At 41.6% G+C, this 20,783-nt stretch overlaps 1 protein-coding gene across 1 annotated transcript in view; it reads right to left on the bottom strand.

Annotated features, from left to right (window-relative positions):
• The window catches only part of LOC128372880 (protein kinase C alpha type-like), a 156,589-nt gene that overhangs the window by 14,216 nt on the left and 121,590 nt on the right, over nt 1-20,783 (bottom strand). The window contains exons 14-15 of the mRNA XM_053333081.1: nt 6,029-6,109; nt 3,815-3,922 (exon numbers count right to left, since the gene is read on the bottom strand). Of these exons, the coding sequence (XP_053189056.1) occupies nt 3,815-3,922; nt 6,029-6,109 (189 nt within the window). The remainder of the gene's footprint in view (nt 1-3,814; nt 3,923-6,028; nt 6,110-20,783) is intronic.

Below are 20,783 nucleotides of genomic sequence, written 5' to 3'. Positions count from 1 at the left end.
TGAGAAAGCAAGTTGGGTAATGTGAAATGAAATTATATGACAAAACGCCCACTGCTCTGAAATTCTAACATTGTTACTGACAAAAGAAAAAACAGCTGTTAGTTATGTTGTATTATCTAACACTATCCCCAGGCTGCTGTTGGTCTCAGTCCACTGTCATCCCTAGTCATCAAGGGCCACATTGAGGCAAAATATCTGATTTTTAAGGCAATTAAGGTATTCTTGCTAGATATTTAGGTCTCTTACAGTAGGTCTGATATTTTCAGTCAAAAACATGTTCTCCTTTGCCTTAGATAGTAGGTATTGTTGGGGTTTATCACTCATTTTATCTGGTCTTTAGTAAGCAGCCCCAGACTTTATAGCCATTGAAGACATTTTGATTCCATAGTTATATACCACCCATTTCCTTCACTTCTCAAGGTATTGGACTTGCATGAATTTAACCTGATGTTAACAGAACAGAAAATCTCACAAGGGCTTAAACTATGATTTATTAAAATAATGCCATCTAAGTTGATAAAAAGTTCATCTTACCAAGTAATTTAGTCTCATAACTAGTCTTTACAGTATATGGTCATATGATTCCTTGTTTGAGGGACAAAAGAAGGGCAGAATAAGGTGCAGTCACGATCAAGCAAAATTATGTCACTGCAATACTGTACCTATTTATTGTTTAATATTATTGGAAAAAAAAAAATATATATATATATAATTTAAAAGGCATGACAACATCAAATGACATGCTCAAATTGTGCTTGCACGATTTCTGCCTTATTCCTGACTGCAGGCCCCCCATACAGGCCATGGGCTGAGCCACATTTGAAGTAACAGAGTGCATCCAGTTGGCGGAGCATATCAGACAGCTGTTGACAAGGAAGGAGAAGTCATTTGCAGCTTTCTGTCTGTTCACAGGACTGTCACTGGCGGTGAGAAAGTATCCTCCTTCACAAAGCTGTCACCATTAAACAGCTCACACCTTGAAATGTCCTTGAAACTGACTGACTGCTGGCCTGCCACCACGTCAATCACACACTCTAGCTTTCTTTTATAAACCTGATCATTTGATTTACTCTGCATAAAGTGTGATGGATAATCTCCCGAAAAAAAGAAAATGTGGTGTTGACGTTTCGTGGGCAACACTTTATTATATCTGCTAAACTGTTATCTCAATAGATCCACAACGTCATGAAACTGTCAGCAAAAGGTTAAGTTGCAAGTGTTCAAGAAGTGTATACCTTCAAAAAGACACCCTGCTGTTTCTGCAGAGGATGTCAAAATGTTAGATTTGACAGGACAGGAGGTAGGGAGCAAGCGAGAGTCAGGGAGACATAGAAAAAGAGAATGATAAAGCAAAAGGGAAAGCAGATGGGGTCTCAAAGTCAGCAGGGCAGATACAACTGTGTGATCCAGTACATCAAGACTTTCAAAACACATACACATTCATCATCCTATAAAGCCCCTCTAGTTTGAAATAACATTTACATTGTGAAGCAAACCGTCTGATCACATCACATTACTTAGATGAATGTGTATCTACATCTGTGACCTACTTAAATCATAATGTACTTAATGCAGTATATATGGGCTTGCTCAGAATAGGAACAGTTGCAGTTATTGTATGATAATGCTCCATCTGCATGCATATGCATAGAACTAATATATACTGTATCATATATACTTTTCACATTTACTCGTGCTGTCCTCTGCCGTGCTGTTATTGTCTATATTAGCATCAGATTTTTGTCAAAATCTGTAGGAGTAACATCACAGCTCCTGCTCCCTGCACATTTTACCCTCTTAATCTCCTTGTCTTCCTATCTCTGTTTGTCTCACTCTAACCACTCTTTCTCTTGTTTCATATCTTGTTTTTCTTTGTTCTGTGGGTCAGGCTGCCTGCAAGCACTATATATCCATTAAGAGGAAGTGCTGCAGTCATGTCAAACTGGGGTTGAGACAGGGACTTGGGCTGAGATCAGGACACACACACACATGAACACTCATGCATGCACACACACACACACACACACACGCACACGCATGCACGCACACACGCACAAACACACACACACACACACACACACACACACACACACACACACACACACACACACACACACACACACACACACACACACACACACACACAAACAAGTGCACACACAGCTAAGAAAAATTAAGAAGAAAGAAAAGAATGAGGAAAAGGAAAATGGGCAGACAGAGACAAATCAGTGGAGTTGAGGTAAGAACAGGGAGACAAAGCGCGTTATTCCACAGCTCATTGAATTTTTGCTGCCTCTGGACAGAAATAAAACTACCACTATCACTATTACATTCCTTCTACACCCACATTCACACAACCGTGTGCATTTCTGAGACTCTTGTGTGTATTTTTGAACATCCAAAATAAAGAGTCGCTTTGAGTGAAAAATGTTTCTACAGTAAATCTCATCTTTTATTGACCTTAGTTCAACGTCATGTCATCAGTGTCTGTGAATTCATTGAAAGCTACCAAAATTCATCCATATTTCATTTCCATCAGCTCCCCTGAGGATGAACATGTATTGACATACCAGTGTTTCTTACTGTCTTCTAGTACATACAAAGTGCCAAAGAAGGTCACACAACTAAAGGTTAAAGGGTGAATGCTCAATTCCTGCATATGATTTGTGCCTTGTCCCTTCCCTTTTCAAATTCTTTCAAAACATCATGTTGTTAACAAAGAGTTACTATCTTTTGGTATTTGTCTGCTTGACTTACACTGACCCACTGTACTGCTCACTTCCCCCTGTCTAAGGAGATCCAGCAGCGATATACCCATGGTAGCTGAAACAGCATCCCAGGAGATTGCTGAGTATAAATACTCCTCTGTTCTTACAGGGAAGGGCTAACTGATGAAAGACAATCTCATTGCAACTCAAAATGCTAAACAGTTGTTCAAAACTGATTGCCAGCTTTTGAAAAAAAAACGTTACATTTAAAGCAGTCCTGGTAAAATGACTATTAGGTCAATAATGTAACAAAAGAAATGACAAAAATAAATACCAAATCATGCATTGTTTTGTGTTTTCAATTTGGGAATCAAGATTAGACAGCTGTACTGTGACTAAGTCTACAGTCATAATTTCAGCAGCATTAATAGGTTTGTGTGCACAGAGACCTACATTAAGAAGACCTTAATATCTTCCAGATAAAAAAACGTGTGTAGTAGAGATGTCTTATCTCCATGCTCAGTCAGATCCATTTTTGTCAGATTCCTAATTTCAGTCATGTGATGGATACAATACTAGTAGTGACAGCCACACTACTGAGTAGTATACTGGAAAGCTTAAGAGGTTTCCCTTCAATGTTTTAATAATGCATATGTCTAAGATACAGTACAGGCCCTAAGTGGGGTGAGGAGAGTCAACTAGAGTGTGTAAATGAGTCCCAATACAAAGACTACACTTCATTCACACAGCAAATGGAGCTAGACTTCTCATATTATGTCTTGATCTGCAAAGCTAAGAATATGTTTTGACCCCTAAAGTTAAACCAGCAGCAGGAGCTTGTAGTCCTCTTACATGAATTTCCATCTTGGCTTCAGTGAATAGCATGAAAGACACAGAGCTTAAAATGCTGATTTACAGGATTTTCTACCCAGACGGGAATAGCTTCTGGGGAAAACAGTCCCAGTTAAACAGGACATTACACTGAAGTAGTCTATTGCGTCATATCAGAGATTTCAGTGAATGTGTTTGTAAAACTGAAATTATATATAAAAATTATATCTTGATTTATATGGAAACATATTCATCAGTGATGACAAAGAACTCACCCCTTTGCAGACAGAGACGGCCTCTTTGGACAGGGACTTGGGGTAGGAAACGTTGTGCTCCATAATGGACTGGAACAACTCATCTTCATCCTCTCCATCAAATGGAGGCTGTGGATAGAAGGACACAACAATGAGAGTGTGAGAGTGTGTCATCCATAAAAATATAGTGAATGAATATGTTATTACTGCTTCTGAATCCACAAACAATGCTACCATGTAGCACTGAAAGGATCCACCAATGGTACATCTGTGTTTTTATAACCTCTCTACCTGACAGGTAAATTGGCCACATTTAGTAATGACTATGTGACTATGGGGAAAAAAATTGACAAAAAATTGACAAACGGGGTGCTAAAGAGGAAGAACTGAAAAAGGAGAGAAAATAAGGAACAATGGAGAATTTGTGCGAACAAGTTTCACAGGAAGACCTTGCAGGGATAATGGAGTGGATGACCCAGCTATTTTCCCTCCTCACTGGGTGGTTATCATCAGTAACCATAATGTGGGTGTTTTGACAGTCCATAAAATGAATTATTTGTCATTTCCACTCTACTGGCCCCTTCGGCTACAGATAGCCTGACTGTGTCATGCCCCCTTTACCTGATTTCAGACAAGACAGAGAGATACAGAAGGAGGGAACATCTGAAAAAGGTAAAAACTTTTGTAAATTATTGAAGAGCTAACACTTGTTCTAAGTTAATTTGGGAATGAAAAACATACCCATCTTCATGTTTGCTTTGCTGCGGAGGAGCTAGCGTTTGCATTTACTTGCACTTTTCTTTTGGCCTTTTTGAATGGGGGTCTCTAAAAATATCTAATTAGGTAACTTAGTCGTGAAAATACGCTTTACTTAAACATGGTAGGGAAATCTTCAGATAGGATGAAATTTTTTAAAAAACTTTTTCAAATGAGGACATCAAAGAATTCCGTTGAAGCAATTTAATTGATATTGTAAGTTAGAGATGAGTTATGACAATATATTAAGTTATAGCTACACATTTCATTGTAGTAATAATAATTTTAAGATATTATCTCTGACATCCTTTGTTTCCACTATTTGCAACCACCAGAATGTGGTTTTAGGCTGATGTTGAACATTGTGTTAAGCACAGATTGTGCTATTGCTAAACTAACCAAAAACAGGTCATATTGTTCCTATGTAACCAACACATTAAACAAACCTCAAAGAAACAGAGGGAAATAAGCTCCCTAACCGGTTAATGTAGAAAACTGTGAAAAATCTACTCAATTTCTGCACAAAAGCATAGACTAAAGATTGAAGATTATTTAATTCTATTCTTTAAAAAAAAATCATTGTCTTGTGCAATGACAATAAGAATTATTCTAAAAGGCACTGATTGCAGGGCAGCATAGAGACTGGTGAAGGGTGCCAGGTTTAAATGCATTGCAAAAGATATGCCAGTCTAGTGCCTTTATTTGTGCACAAATTGAACAAATTAGATATCTAACAGCAGCCCTCTCCTTTCTTTGTAAAATGAACAAACCTACAATGCAACTGGAAGAAATCTACAAATCAATGCCTTACAATACAAAATAAAATCATTAAAACACAGTAAGCTGTAATTTTGTGATGAATCTTATTGTTGTTGAATTCTAAAGCAGATTTTTAAGTGCATAAAACCTCTAAAATATATAATACTATATCCAGCCTATCTCAGCCTAAGGCAGCCTGAGCAAAATCTTACACCTGATCAACAAGGATGGTGAAGTGTTGAGGAATAAATAATACAAGCTGCAAATGTAATGTGATGTACAAATGATAACATTGGTGTCCATGCTCCTCATAGCGCTTCAGGATTCATCAATTAGGGACTATTCAGAAATGACTCACTTAAAAATCTGTATCAAGTTTTTACAGTAAGTACTAAGATTAAAGCTGAACACACACATGCATATACACTCCAGGCAAACTTGGGTCAATAGAAAGCTCAGCTGATTGTTTGAAAGAGGGCAAGGTTACTCCAACTCGGATATGGCCTATGATAAGAGGACAATGGAGGTTATGTGTGTATATGTGTCAGTGTTTCTTGTAGCAGTGGTGGGAAGGTCTTTAGGGAACACCACCTGAGTACATTTACGTCTCAGTAGAGCCTTGCTGTGAAGGGGATTTTAATGTGTATTTGTGTGTGTGTGTGTGTGTGTGTGTGTGTGTGTGTGTGTGTGTGTGTGTGTGTGTGTGTGTAAACCACTCACCTGTCCTGCCAGCATTTCGTAGAGCAGCACTCCATATGCCCACCAGTCAACAGAGAGTCCATATGGCTGATATGCAATGATCTGCAAACGAAAGGAGAGAAAGAAAGTTCAGCGTAACTCAAACAACTCATTTGAAAATAGGGAAACACAGGTAACAGTCAAATTAGAGGCCCTAACCCTAACCCTAAATTGCCATTATAATGATTACATTTGGGAAACTAGACTGTTAGTTTGGTGAAAAATGAAAAAAAACAGCTATCATGGAAAGACTGAAGAGACAGTCTTGAAAAACTGCATGTATGATTTCAAAACTGAAGACGCTTGACATTCCACTGAACTAGATCACAGCATACATGTGACCACTTTGGAGCTGAACATTAAATATGAAGCTAATCATAGATTCTATAAATATTTCGATATATTATTCATCCATTACATGTTTCACCACTCAAGCTATGTTGTCTCTGCCTGCATTAGAGTGCATATCCTTAGATTGCAGAAATATTGCAATGTAATATAATTTAGTCTTTGTAAATCCAGCACAAAGCACATCTGCTCTTATGTTACAACCTTCATCAGGTTTCCACAAAAGCAAAAAAGAAGGGGTGAAGTCTATAGTGTGTAACATTTAACTGCTCTTCTGTAAATCCATGACAGGACAATGTCAGAAACCCTCTAAAAATAGTCTTTGGGCCTCTTCCCAGCGTGGTTGCATATCTTTTCATGCACACTGCCATTACTTGTTTAATTTTATGTAAATCTACAGTACATGGCACTGATGTTGTAGCAGTTCAGCGGTCTAAAATGATCACATTACTCAATCCAACATCAAAAGTTGTTACATGTTCTTACATGCCCGTGTTAAGGTGCCAACTGGTAAAGGAGTGGGAGATGTTTTTAAGCAATCTATGCCTAAAAATACTACAGACACACGCATTTGAAATTTGCCAGCAGCCCTGAAAATCATGTTTCATGCATTTAAAACTCACAGACGAAATGTATGTTATTCTTTTCATACAGGGATTAGACAAAGAATATACCTAAAGCACTGCTATGACTAGAGCTAAATGTTGGATGACCCCTGAGTCCTGAGAGAGAATCTGAGAACACCCACACCAATAACTTTGCCACGGTTCAGTGAAGAAGATAGCAAGATTTCTGACAGGAAGCGAGCATTTGGTGCATGGGAAGGGAGAAGATAACAAAACACAGAAAATTCATTTCACAAGACCCGAGCATTTCAAAGCTACGACAGTTCTCGTAGAATGATGTGTCCACAGTTGAACCTGAAAAAACACGGTTCACACATTTTCACGCAAAAGTGAGTTCAAGATCGGGGGGAAAACAACATTGCAGCCACTGTGAATAAAACTCTTACTGACAAGTCTTTGCACAATTTGAGGGGCCATCTTGACATTCACATTTTGTTAATGTCCTTTTGTTCAAATGTTCAGAGGACTGATGACATCAACTCTTGCTTCAGTTGGTGATTCTTGCTTGTGGTTAAAATGGTAATGTTTCATTTTTTAGTCATTAAGCCTTCTGGTAAAATGATCATTGATCTAGATTATATGGCTGAAATTAGTATTTCGGATGATTTGTGAGGCTCAATTAGCTTTATGCAGAACTGAGACTTTACAGATATAATACAGCTGTGATAAAAATGTATAATATCCAGAGCTTATATGGCCTTTTAAACAATATATGCAACCAATATTTTTATTAGTATGTAATCAACTACTTTTAGCACAACCAATGTAAGAATTAAAGTCCATTATCTCATGTCTAATCCCTTGTGTCACTGCGATGATTAAGATGAGACAAAGTAATCCAAAACCTAATGGCATTACTCATAATACAATTGGATATATTTATGGCAGGTACATTATCTACATCTAAACACAGTGACACAGACAGAAATAAAACAGAGATAAAGGCATGGAAAGAAGGGTATATAAACCGACTGAATATCTGAGGAAACTTGCCTCAACTGTGACATTTTCTCTATCCACAGGGGTGACATTGGCCAAGGTTAGTGCTTTTTTCAACCCATTCTGACCCTGTTCACAGCAATCTGAAGATATTACACTTCACACACACCTACACATCTAAGCATTTCTCTGGAATCTCCTCTGCCGTGTAACAGTAGTTGGTGCTGCAGGCTCACGTACAGTGGAGCAAAGCAAACAAGTGCATATGTTGCAACACCAGGCATTCATGCGGACATGCACGCAAGAGAAATACAGAGTAATGTAGTGAGACACACATACAAACAACTTTAGGTGTGCAACAACAGCCATGTCATACATTGCTCTATGACTTTTGCTGAGTAACATCTGACCTCTAGAGCCCAAGGACATTCCTCCAGCTCTTGAACACACGTGCACAAAAACACACATGCAGACACACACACACACACACACACACACACACACACACACACACACACACACATACACATACACATACACATACACATACACATACACATACACATACACACACACACACACACACACACACACACAAATACACAAATACACATACCAAAACACACAGAAATATAGCACACACACTTACACTTACACGTTTTTAGGTATCTGAAAGCAGGTCTATCCTGTATCACTCTATAACCTTCCCTGATTAATATCTGACCCCTGCTTTATCCACAGGACTCCAAATACACACAGAGGTGGACAAACACACTTCCAGCTCTGCACTACACTGTTATGATGCTGTCCTGAGGGGTGGTGGGAGCTGGCTAGCCACACAGTGCATCCACGTGTTTACCCACAGACACACAAACTTTCATGCACGCACATTAATGTATCTTTGAATGTCACTACAACTGTGAGAATTATAGTAACAAATAGCCGTTTTAAAACACATATATCATGTAACAGGCTGTATGGCTTGATCAGTGTTCCTCTTTTATGTCTCTCTGAATGGTTGAATGAAATGTGCCACCTTCTACAACATAAATGTGTACAATTAATGGCTATAAATAACTACGGCATGGTGTTACTTTTGGAAATAACATGTTTGGATACCAAACTTTTATTGCACAATATCTCAGAGCTGCGCCCTGATAAATAAAGTTTGAATGTAACTAAAAAGAGGTTTCTTAAGACCATGTCATGTGTCATGTGAGAAAGCCTCTTATCACAATGCCACTATCCTTGACCTAAGTGGACATGTTGCATGAATTTCAGAAGGTCATTTACATGTAAACAACATACAAACCTTGCATAACCTTTCACACGGTCACCTAACACTTAAAAGCCCCTCATGGTGTCACAGCTCTACAGACCACAAAGATGAGGATTGTTTTACTCGTCCTGCTTGGCTGTTGCCTGTCTGAGGCTAACGTCCTAGGCCAGAGGTTCACTGCTATCACATATACTCAGGATGACCCTGCATGTGCAGATAGCTTCACTCTGCTCAGAGAGATAATGGCTATTTTAAATGAACAAAGAAATGAGCTCAATGGTACGTGCAGGCGGTGGTGGGAAAGTGGATGAAGGATGAAGCATCTTCTGCATCTTTACTAATACTTCACATAATGTGTGTACATAACAGAGCAGACTACTGCATTGACAGTCACTGACAGCATGATAGAGGAAATATGGAAACAAGTGGACGCATTGAAGAAAGGCTATACAGGTAGATTTTTATTTACACCCAAATGACACTGAAAGCACTTCCATATGATATGTAAATAAAAGACCACGCGGCCAGACTGAGAGGAGCAGAGAAAGCAGGTGCCCTTCTACAAAATCCTTCTTAAATCCTGTAACAGTCGAATATATGAAATGTGCCTTTAACGTGTGTCGCTCAACAGTGATGTCATCAAGCAGTGTCTATTGGTTATTGAGCTAGTTGAGAGCGCGCACTACGCTGGTCGGATTGTGTATATGCGAGTTCCTGCTTCCTTCTCTATCTCTTAACTCAAGTGACGATAATAAGTCCGTGTGGTAACTATTTTTGTTCATGTATGAAGATATAGTAGCTGTACAACCGGGCTTGGTAAGGTTGGAGTGTTTTAAGTTTGTGTATGAATAAACGACGAGCATTTGTGAAATCCCATACACGTGTCCACGTGAGTCCCTCTCACTCCAAGCTACACACAGACCCAAAATCGTCACAAGTGGCGCCCGAACATCTTTTTCCTGGACCTTTCATCGACGACCAGTTAAGTTATACGAAGCAGGTCGAGTTTCATCGAGTTTTTCAAACTTTTTGGACTTAACCACGTTGCCGGCGGCGACATCAAAGTCGTGGACGAGCCAGCGCGGCGTGCTGCAACGAGGACGGAGAGGGAGACGCTGCTCTCATCTGAACTTGGAAGCTGGAAGCGACGGTTCGCGGGGTTTCTTCGGGAGGCTGCTGCGGGTGTTTCGGCCAAGACGACTGCGGCTCCCGGTATGTTCAGCTTCGGCTTGCGGCTCCCATGAACTGTGTGTGACGGCTTCTCCGGTTCTTCATAAGGGACTCTCCTCGTCTCTCCTCCTCCCCTGTCGCCTGCTGCTCTCACCGCCCGCGGATTTCTTCACGTGCCTGGACTGTCTTTGCTGGAGCAGTGTCAAGTGCGCAGACTGTGAGATTTAACGAATTTATTAAAAAAAAACAAAAAAAAAAACAACTGTACTACTGCTACGGACCCGTCAGGGTTGCAACAAAAAAAAACAACAACATGCAGACTGTTAGTGGTATGATGTGTTTGTGATTTGCACCTTTTTGTAGCTTTATTCATCACCTACAATTTGAGTAACAGTATTTGGTTGCAAGGGAAGTTATATTGATGCTAATGCTATTTTTCATTTTCTTCTTGCATTAACTGTAGTGGGTATTTTGAATTTCAGGTTTCTCCTTTTGCATAGGATTATTTTTAAATGAGTACTGCTTAGTTGTGCCTCATCACATTATACTACTAGTCTAGGTGGTTATGTAAACCCAAGTTACAGTTATTGATTTACAACAAAAAGTGTATTATGACGACCCATCCTGACTTACCGGACCTTGACATTGACACTGAATATGTGCCCCTCCCACCTCGAGCTGCCCCAAGTCAGCCTACTGCTGGCCTTGAACTGACTGTAAAGACTTTACAAGCTGAGGTGGAGATGCTCCGAATGTGTCTGCGTGACTCTCTTGAGTTACAGGAGAGCATCTTACAGCACTGGGACCAAACCAGCAAGGCAGCCCCCATGGCGCCACCTACTGCTCCTGCTCCGCTTGCTGCTTCTACACCTTATGCACCTGATCCCCCTGCCAAGATGCCTCACTATACTGATTCTATGACACCTGTCCATGCTCCAAATGTGAAAGCTACACCTCGTCCTCAGTCAGATTCCTTCGACCTGAGCAATACATCTAAGGTCCTCGCAGCTGCTCTGCATCAGGCTAAACTGGAGCCCCCTGTGTTCGCTGGAGACGGAAAAATACATCCAGAGGACTGGTTGCATTCTGTTAATACATACAGACTCTCCTTGGACTTAATAGATGCCCAGATAATCAGAGAGCTACCACGTTTCCTAGCTAAAGAACCAAGAAAGTGGTTTGGTGTGCTCAACACTCATGTCGTCACCTGGATTGACTTCTGTGAACTGTTCCGAGTGGTTTTCCTACCTGCTGATAATCAGGAGCAGATCATGAGAGGCATCTTAGACCGCGTCCAGAGGCCTGAAGAGCCCCTCCCTACATTCGTTGCCCATATGCTCAGTGAATTCAAAAAACTGAAAAGTCCACCCTCTGAGCAGGAGCAAATTGAACTCATCTGTAAGCATGCACTTGAAAGATACAGAGTCGCACTCTATGGCACGCCTGTCAAATCTGTCATCGAACTGATGCTGCGAGCACATGAACTTCACTCTGTCCTTGGTCCCAGCACTACACAGCCACCTCGTGCTCACACTAACAGTAAGCCAGACAGAGAGACTTATTGTTTTAAATGCTCCATGCCAGGTTTCACGTCCCGCACCTGCCCTAACTGCTCTACAGCCTCCAGGGGTCCCCAGCATTCTTATGGACCCGCCCCTGAATCATCGTCAGCCCCGCCTACTGACCAATGTCCCAACACTGATATGGCGAGGGCAGGTAATGAAAATGCTGTGACACAGGCAGGGCCCTTCAGTAGGAAGCAGGGAAACTTCCCAGGGGGGAGGACATTTCGCAGAGGCAACCCTCCCCCCGGTCACTAATTCCGCCTCCCCCTGTTTCATCCACCCCCCACAATCAGCATGAATTGGGTCATGTAGAAGATGAGACTTCAGAGTCATCATGGAATACCCCACTCAAAGCAAAGGTGAACTTTAGGGGCACAGCAATAGAGGCCACATTTGACACAGGTGCCACACTGTCTGCCGTGAGGGCGAGCTTTGTCCCTGAAAGTGCTCATATTCGATCCCCAGCCACCTCATGGTCAGGCCCACCTGTCAGACTCGCTAACAGTGTGCCCTGCACCCCATCAGGAACCACGTGGTTGACTATCGGGTTTAGAGGTAAACGTTTCTATCAGAAGTTTGCCATCATCCCTGACCTCTCTTCACCCTTAGTTATGGGGATGGACTTTATGAAACGTGCGTCGATCGTCATACATGTACCCACTAGAACTGTGCTCATGGACGATGAACCCCCCTACTTTGATGAACTTGAGGAGGACAGTCTAGATGCAACTTACCTGGAAGGGGGAACCATGATGCCTCTCACCGATTCACCATCTGCCCTCCATGACAAGGTGGAGCAGGCAAACTTAGCAGAAGATGAAAAAAACAGAACTGTTAAAGCTGATTGATGATTACAGCGACCTGTTCAGTGGTAATCTTGGCCGCACCTCCCTGACTGAGCATGTCATTGTAACTGAAGATGCAAAACCGGTCAACCTTCCCCCTTATCGCACATCTCCTGTCAAAAAACAGATAATTGAGGAGCAGATTGAAAAAATGCTCCAGGATGACATCGTCGAGCCAGCATCAGGGCCCTGGGCCGCCCCAGTGGTCATTGTCAACAGGCCCCCTCGTGACCCCCGCTTCTGTGTTGACTTTCGAGGCCTCAATCAACTAACTGTGAAAGACTCCTATCCTCTTCCTCGAGTTGATGAGTCCCTTGACTTCCTGTCCAGGGGAAAATTTATCACCACTCTGGACCTCGTTCGAGGTTATTGGCAGGTGGCTGTCGCCGAGGAGTCCAGACCAAAGACTGCATTCATCACACACTGTGGGCTGTTCCAATTCAAAGTCCTCCCCTTCGGTCTTTGTAATGCGCCAGCCACTTTTCAGAGACTCATGAACTCAGTCCTCTCCGGCCTCATATACAAATCCTGTGCTGTCTATCTCGACGACATTGTTGTAGCCTCGCCCACCTTCGAACAACATCTGTCAGACCTGGATGAGGTCTTTGCTAGGCTGAGATCGGCCGGCCTCACCCTAAAGCTCAGCAAGTGCCAGTTCTGCCTCAGCGACCTGACTTTCCTCGGCTACCGTGTCACTCCATCAGGCATACACCCTGACCCCGACAAAGTGAGAGCTGTGACAGAGTTCGAGGTGCCATCCACTGTGAAGCAGGTGCGTCAGTTTCTTGGCCTGACGGGTTATTACCGTCGCTTTGTGCAGAACTATGCTAAACATGCAGAACCACTTTTTACCCTCACAAAGAAAGACGCCTCATTCAACTGGAACAGCGACTGCCAAAAAGCCATGGATCTTCTTAAAAACAGCATAACCTCAGCACCTGTCCTTCGGTTCCCTGATTTCTCTCGGCCTTTCTTTATTCACGCAGACGCGTGTGACGCAGGCCTTGGAGCAGCTCTTATGCAGAGAGACGATGAAGGCAGAGATGTAGCTGTAGCATATGCCAGCCGGGCTGTGCACAAGTCTGAGAAACCATATTCAACTCCGGAGAAGGAGTGTTTGGCCGTCATATGGGCTTTGGAGCACTTCAGGCCGTACGTCGAGGGCCTCCATGTGACAATATTTACAGACCATAGCAGTCTCAGGTGGCTGATGTCTCGTCCAAATCCTTCTGGCAGGCTAGCCCGTTGGTCTCTCCGCCTTCAGGACTTCGACTTCACCATAGTCCACAAGCCTGGTGAGCGTAACAAAGTGCCTGACGCTCTGTCCCGAAACCCTCTCCCTGCAGTTGACTCTCCCATGGATCTCTTACCTGCATATGCTGTGATAGGGGGTCTGGACCTCCGCTCGCTTCCCCCAGTGGTGCTAACAGACCGCCCACAAGTGCGAGCGCTGCAGTTGGAGGACCCAGTGACTGGTGAGCTGCTCCGTCACTTGGAGGATAGCAGTCACGATGCAGACGGCAGCCATGAGTCTCCACAGTATGCAGTCCAGGATGGGCTCCTCTACTTTCAAGACCCCAAAACAAGATGTGGCCTACATCCACTAAAACAGATGAAGCTTTATGCTCCTACAGCCACCCGAGGTTGTCTACTGAAGTACTACCATGATCACCCTACAGCCGGTCATTTAGGGATTGCTAAAACCCTGGCACGCCTACGCCTCAGATTCTTCTGGCCCAACATGGCCTCTGATGTCAAGAACTATGTTGTCTCCTGTGCTGTTTGTCAAACCACTAAGCCATGTCAAAGGAAGCCTGCTGGTCTAATGGTCCCCATTCACCCTCAAAGGCCCTGGGAATACACCGGTGTGGACTATGTTGGCCCGCTTCCTCGCACACCAAGTGGTAACGCTTACATCCTTGTCTTTGTGGACTATTTTTCTAAATGGATTGAGGTGAGCGCAGTGAGAGAAGCAAATGCTCAGGTCGCAGCTAATAGGTTCATCACTGACATCTTTGCCCGCCATGGTGCTCCATCATACCTCATATCAGACAGAGGGACACCATTTGTTAGCGACCTCTTTGAACATGTTGTGTCAACGTTAGGGACTGAGCACAGACTAACTACGGCTTATCACCCGCAGACAAATGCAACTGAACGTGTCAACCGTACTTTGAAAACTGCCATTCGCGCATACGTGGGAGATAAACACACATCATGGGACAAATTCATCCCTCAGATCTGTTTTGCACTGCGCACGGCGCCTCACGAGAGCACAGGCCTCAGCCCCGCCATGATGTTGTACGGACGGGAGCTGGAGACTCCACTTGACATCGTCACCCAGCCCACACAAGAGGGAATGGATGACCCCGGTGTCCCCTACCCTGAATGCTTAAAAGCCTCACTGCAGGAAGCACATGATCATGCTCGTGCAGTGCTCTCTGAGAGTCACGATCGTCAGAAACGTTATTATGACCTACGTCGCCGTCAGGTCTCCTTCGACATTGGAGATCTTGTCAGAGTGAAAACCCACCCAAGGTCAGATGCATTGACTAACTTCACAGCTAAACTGGCCCCTCTGTTTGCTGGCCCGTACCGCATCTCCCGGAGACTCTCAGATGTGAATTACAGCCTCACTAAAGCAGACACTGGAGAAGAAGCTGGAGTTTTTCATGTGGTCAACCTGCAGCCGTTTCATACCTGGGCCACAGCTTCAGCCAATAAACGCAAGAGGCATACTCATCCTGATGGACAACTCCCTGAATCGTCAGAGAACACTCTCGAGCCTGCTGTCGGACATGTCCATGATTCTGAACCTGGCTCCAGCCATCCTGCTCAGCACTCTGCTCAGGAGACTGATGACATGATTGTGACTGACGACATGATTGTGACTGATGAACTGATTGAGACTGAAATGAACACTGATCTTGACCCACCACCGACCGGCCCTGGCTTTTCTAGTCACTACAGCCTGAGGCCCAGACAAAACCCCAGAGTAACCTCAGGATGGTCAGACAACAGGTGGACCAATCCTTTTCATACTGCCAGATTTGACTTTAAGTAAACTCAGTTTTTGTGTTCATGTGATTGTTAAACAGTTGTTAAAGTGTTAAATGCCGCCCTTCTGTGGTTAGGGTTTTGCAGTATTCTGCTCAACAAAAGCAGTTGTCTTATTTCATGAGACATTAATGGGTTAATTTTATTACTATGTTCTTTAAAAGAAAATTTAAATAAGGGAATTTCATAAGGTACTTGTCTTTAAAACCTGAGTTTAGTTTTTGACTAACTGTGGCCTTTCATTTTACTTGGTACTGACATGTATGCCAGTTATCTAAATGATTCACTGTATCTCACTCTGGTCCAGACAGCTTAGTTGCATTGTCATGTATGACAAGTATACTTAGTCCAGACTGTATCTCGGTGCGTACGGCTGGGGACAGCCTTTGTCTTACCAGGGGGGAATATGTAACAGTCGAATATATGAAATGTGCCTTTAACGTGTGTCGCTCAACAGTGATGTCATCAAGCAGTGTCTATTGGTTATTGAGCTAGTTGAGAGCGCGCACTACGCTGGTCGGATTGTGTATATGCGAGTTCCTGCTTCCTTCTCTATCTCTTAACTCAAGTGACGATAATAAGTCCGTGTGGTAACTATTTTTGTTCATGTATGAAGATATAGTAGCTGTACAACCGGGCTTGGTAAGGTTGGAGTGTTTTAAGTTTGTGTATGAATAAACGACGAGCATTTGTGAAATCCCATACACGTGTCCACGTGAGTCCCTCTCACTCCAAGCTACACACAGACCCAAAATCGTCACAATCCTTATAATCAAAACAGGAGTAACTGATAAGATAAAGGCAGTAAGGGAACTATGTTGATGACTGAGTTGACTCTTTACTCTAAAATGCTTCCACAATGGCCCCAACCTGTGTGTGCAGTTACAATTCAATTTGCTATTGGTCAATTATTTCAGTCACCCGAGCAGCATAATTCTATGGATTCATGATCCTTGAGGATGAATATTCCTGACCCCTAATATTTCCTCTAGTGCCAATAAGAGGCTGAGCTAGGACACTCGTGTACTCCACAGGTTGAGCTGTCATAACTTTGGTGATCCCTAAACTTTTTATCTACTGCTATCATCAAGTTAACTGTTGTTGTTTGGTGCTGATCAGAAAAGTAAAACTAAAATAATATAGTAAATACTAACAACATTGTACCTGCTCAACATCATCATGTTAGCATTGCCATTGTGACCATGTTAGCATTGCCAATGGTATTTAACTTAAGTGCAGCCTCACTGAGACATTAGCTTGGCTGTAGAAACAGTGTCTTAATGAACTTTTTAAAATTGTTTTATTTCCATTTATTTACTCCGTAATCATCTTTTTCTCATCTTCACTGAGCAGAACTGGAGGCCAGATTGAACGCCAGTGAGTGGAGCAACTCCAGAAAGAAAGTAAAGGTAATACATCAAACAAGTCAATTATTAATGAGCAAAGCAAAGCAGCTTTCTTCTCATCTCAGCTCATCTAATTTCACTTCATGATTTATATTTGACTGAATGGTGGAAGTCGTGCAGTATTTATTCCCTCATTTTTTACTAAATAGAGCTGAACACCAGACAGACAGAGTTGAGAAATAAGTTCAGAGATGCAAAGGCAGAAGTGAAGGCCCTGCAGACTCCTGATGAAGGTAAACAACATTCATACTGCATGATTATGTATGTCAGTATGTAAAAAATATATGTGAATAATAGTTAGAAGGATGCCTTTTTTGCTTTTCAAAAATTAATATGTGATGGCTTTTTGATGGAATTATCTGTGTGATTAATCATTTAATGTTTTATTAATCCATGACCAGATCTGCAGGCCAGACTGAATGCCAGCAATGTTCAGGCTCAGACGCAAAAAACCCTGGTGGCAGAATCACAGATGGAAATTAAAGGTAAACTAACACAAATCAGAGATTAATGCATTAGTGTGATTATTCTTAATAATAGTATAAAATCAAATCCTTGCAATAATTCTTACTAATACTTACTAATACTAATAATACTTATACAATAAACGCTTTAGCAACCAAGATGCTGCAATTTAATGCTATTTCCCATCTATCCCCTAATCCTCACAACTTGTATGCATCACTACATCTCAGTATGTTATAGATTTTTTATTTGTTTGTTTTATGTTTTGTTGTGTAATTTATTCTAATCTTTCTCCCCTCCTCGCTGAGCAGAACTGGAGAACAAATGGAATGCCAGTGATTTAGAGGGACAAAACACACAGGTGGAACAACTACATAAGGAAAGCAAAGGTGATACAAAAAAATAAAAAGATGAATGCCTAGTAAAGTAGATTTTTTTCTAACCTCAGCTACTCTAATCTCATCCCATCGTCACCACATGATTATGTACATTTATACAGCATTTATAAGCTTTAAGTAGAGGCTCCGTTAATGGTTAATAAATCATTTATTACCACTATATATATAAGTTATAAAACTAATAAAAAACATTTAGGTTGCAAGGTTGTGATACGTCACTGTTTCATAAAATCGAATGGTTGGACTTTTTGCATTTGACCACTTACTTGCACCTAAATCCATTCATTAACATAACAATACAAATATACTTGATGAAGTAAAACACATGTATTAATGACTTATTAACTGTTATCGCTGCAGACTACATTGCTTATTAGAAAGTGACAAACCCATGAGCAGTTATTAATGCATTACCAACATTCACAATTGTGTCATTACCAAATTGAAAGGTTTAACACCAGCCAAGATCAGACTCTATAAGACTCAAGACAGAGCTCTTAAGATCAGGAATTAGTTTCTATGTTCCTTTAAACTGTCAGAATTTGAGTCTAGACTACACTGGAGTCCAGTGAAAGTCTCAATTAGCAGCTGGCTGCACAGCTTGGAGACACCGAAGGAGAAGTGGAGGCGATGAAAGTTACTGATCAAGGTAAAGATAGAAAGCTCAACACCTTGTAGAAATTCGCCATATGGGGTATAAGATATTCATATGTAGAAAATTTGCAGCTTCACCAAGTGCATCTCTGATGGAAACTTCTATAAATTTTCCATGACCTTTTCATGATTTAGTTCAAGCATTTTCAAACTACAGATTTCACTCCTTCCTGCTGTGTAATGTTGTTTATCTCTAAAGGGATTACAAAGAATAGTTTCCACTCAAACAGATTAAACAGAACGAGAACAAGACCATGACCCTAAGTGATAGCCCACTGTCAAAAAGACAAACACATGAGAAGATGTGTTTAAGGCTCCACATCCTTTGTGTGAAATCGAACGTGCCCCTTCAAGAAGGTGAAAAGTGGTAATCCTTAATCCTTAGCTTTTCTCAGCTGTTTAGTAAAAATGCAGAAGGATAGGGAAAGGAGAAGCCCCTTTCCTTTATTTTACCTCTGTGTTTTTAATTAGCTTGTGGACCAACAATTCCGTGGTGAGGAAAACCCTTGGGTGAAATCCCTGGGTATGCCTGTTAAAATCCCGCTTCCTGCAGGAATCATGCCGACCTTCAGTCCAACCTGACAGCTGCCAACATATTCAGGTACGCAGTCTTAAGATTTGTTTTTACGTAAGATTTGCCGTGCCACTAGTGAAATATTTCAATATGAATGAGAAGGGATTTGTCTTTATGCACACTGACAGCAAAACAATCTACCTGAGAAAACAAATATATCAGATGCAGATCAGACACTGCACAATACAACAATATGCTAAAACAACATCTTTAAGCAGCACAGACATGCTACATCCATAATGAGGACAGACAGGCTGCTTAATACTCTACTGATCTGCTAAGAGAAAACTGTTTTACCATGGGTGAACTAGGCCAATGCTAGACAGCGAGTCAATGAGGACCTAGTGTAACATTACATATTTGTTACGCTGTGTCACTGAGAATTGACCTCATGGGCTTTCTAGCGAAATTGTGTGTAATGAGGAATTTAAGAATGGAAAGCATGTAGACACATCAGGTCAATATAACAAGGAGATCTGCAGCCCCATGTTGCTTTGTGTCATGAGAATGAAAACAGAGAAGAAAAGAGACAGAAAGAGGCAGAGAGAGAGCTGACAGTATGGAAGAAAGAGAGTCAGATGCCACTAAAACAATACAATGAGATAACGCATTTTCTTTCCTTATGATTTAGACACTACGGGCCTGATTTACTAAAGGTTTGCGTCTGTAAAAATGTGTGCAAACTTGCCATCACCTGCAAACCATGTGCAAGCTGATCTACTAACGCAGCGCACTGAGGCTTGTGTCTTTCAACTGTGCAAAATAATATGCACTGAGTCCATTGAGTACGTTTGCCATAATGAATATGTAATATGGGTCTTTTTTTTCCAGTGTGCAAAATACAGGGAGGAGAAAATGTAAATAGGTTAATTAGCACACGCATTGTGATTTACCAAACCTGGTGACGGAAACTGCGCCTATAAATAATATGTTTGAAGGATAGGTATTAACTGGCTGTGCACTGCGCACAGATGACTACTGTTACTGTGGAGAGGAGGAGACGGAGGCACAATGACAGAATACGCATAGGACCTGTGTATATATTTTAGGAGTGGATTATTGTTGGTGTTACTAACAGCACTGACTTTGTCACAAATATATGTGACAAATATATGTGGGTTTTTCTGGTAATATTTGTTTTTGTTTTTTATATTTGTTAACCTCTTTGTTTGTTAACCACTAGAACCTGATCACATTTCATTTTACGCTTGCAGCTTTCTGCTCGTCCAAACTCTCCATTAAAAAAACTGTTATTCTTAACTAGATAGACAAAACGCACACAAACTAAATGCAATCTATTGCACTGTAAAAGAAATGTAGTACCCTTTATTTGGGATCTTAGTAAATCAGACCCTAGAAGTTTTTATTACTGAATATGTAAAAGAAAATATTCCAACCACATACTGAAAAA

Source organism: Scomber japonicus, chromosome 2 (genome assembly GCF_027409825.1).
Source record: "Scomber japonicus isolate fScoJap1 chromosome 2, fScoJap1.pri, whole genome shotgun sequence".
Taxonomy (NCBI): Eukaryota; Metazoa; Chordata; class Actinopteri; order Scombriformes; family Scombridae; genus Scomber; species Scomber japonicus.
The sequence above is the reverse complement of the archived record's forward strand: the minus strand, read 5'-3'. Positions and strand labels throughout refer to the sequence as shown.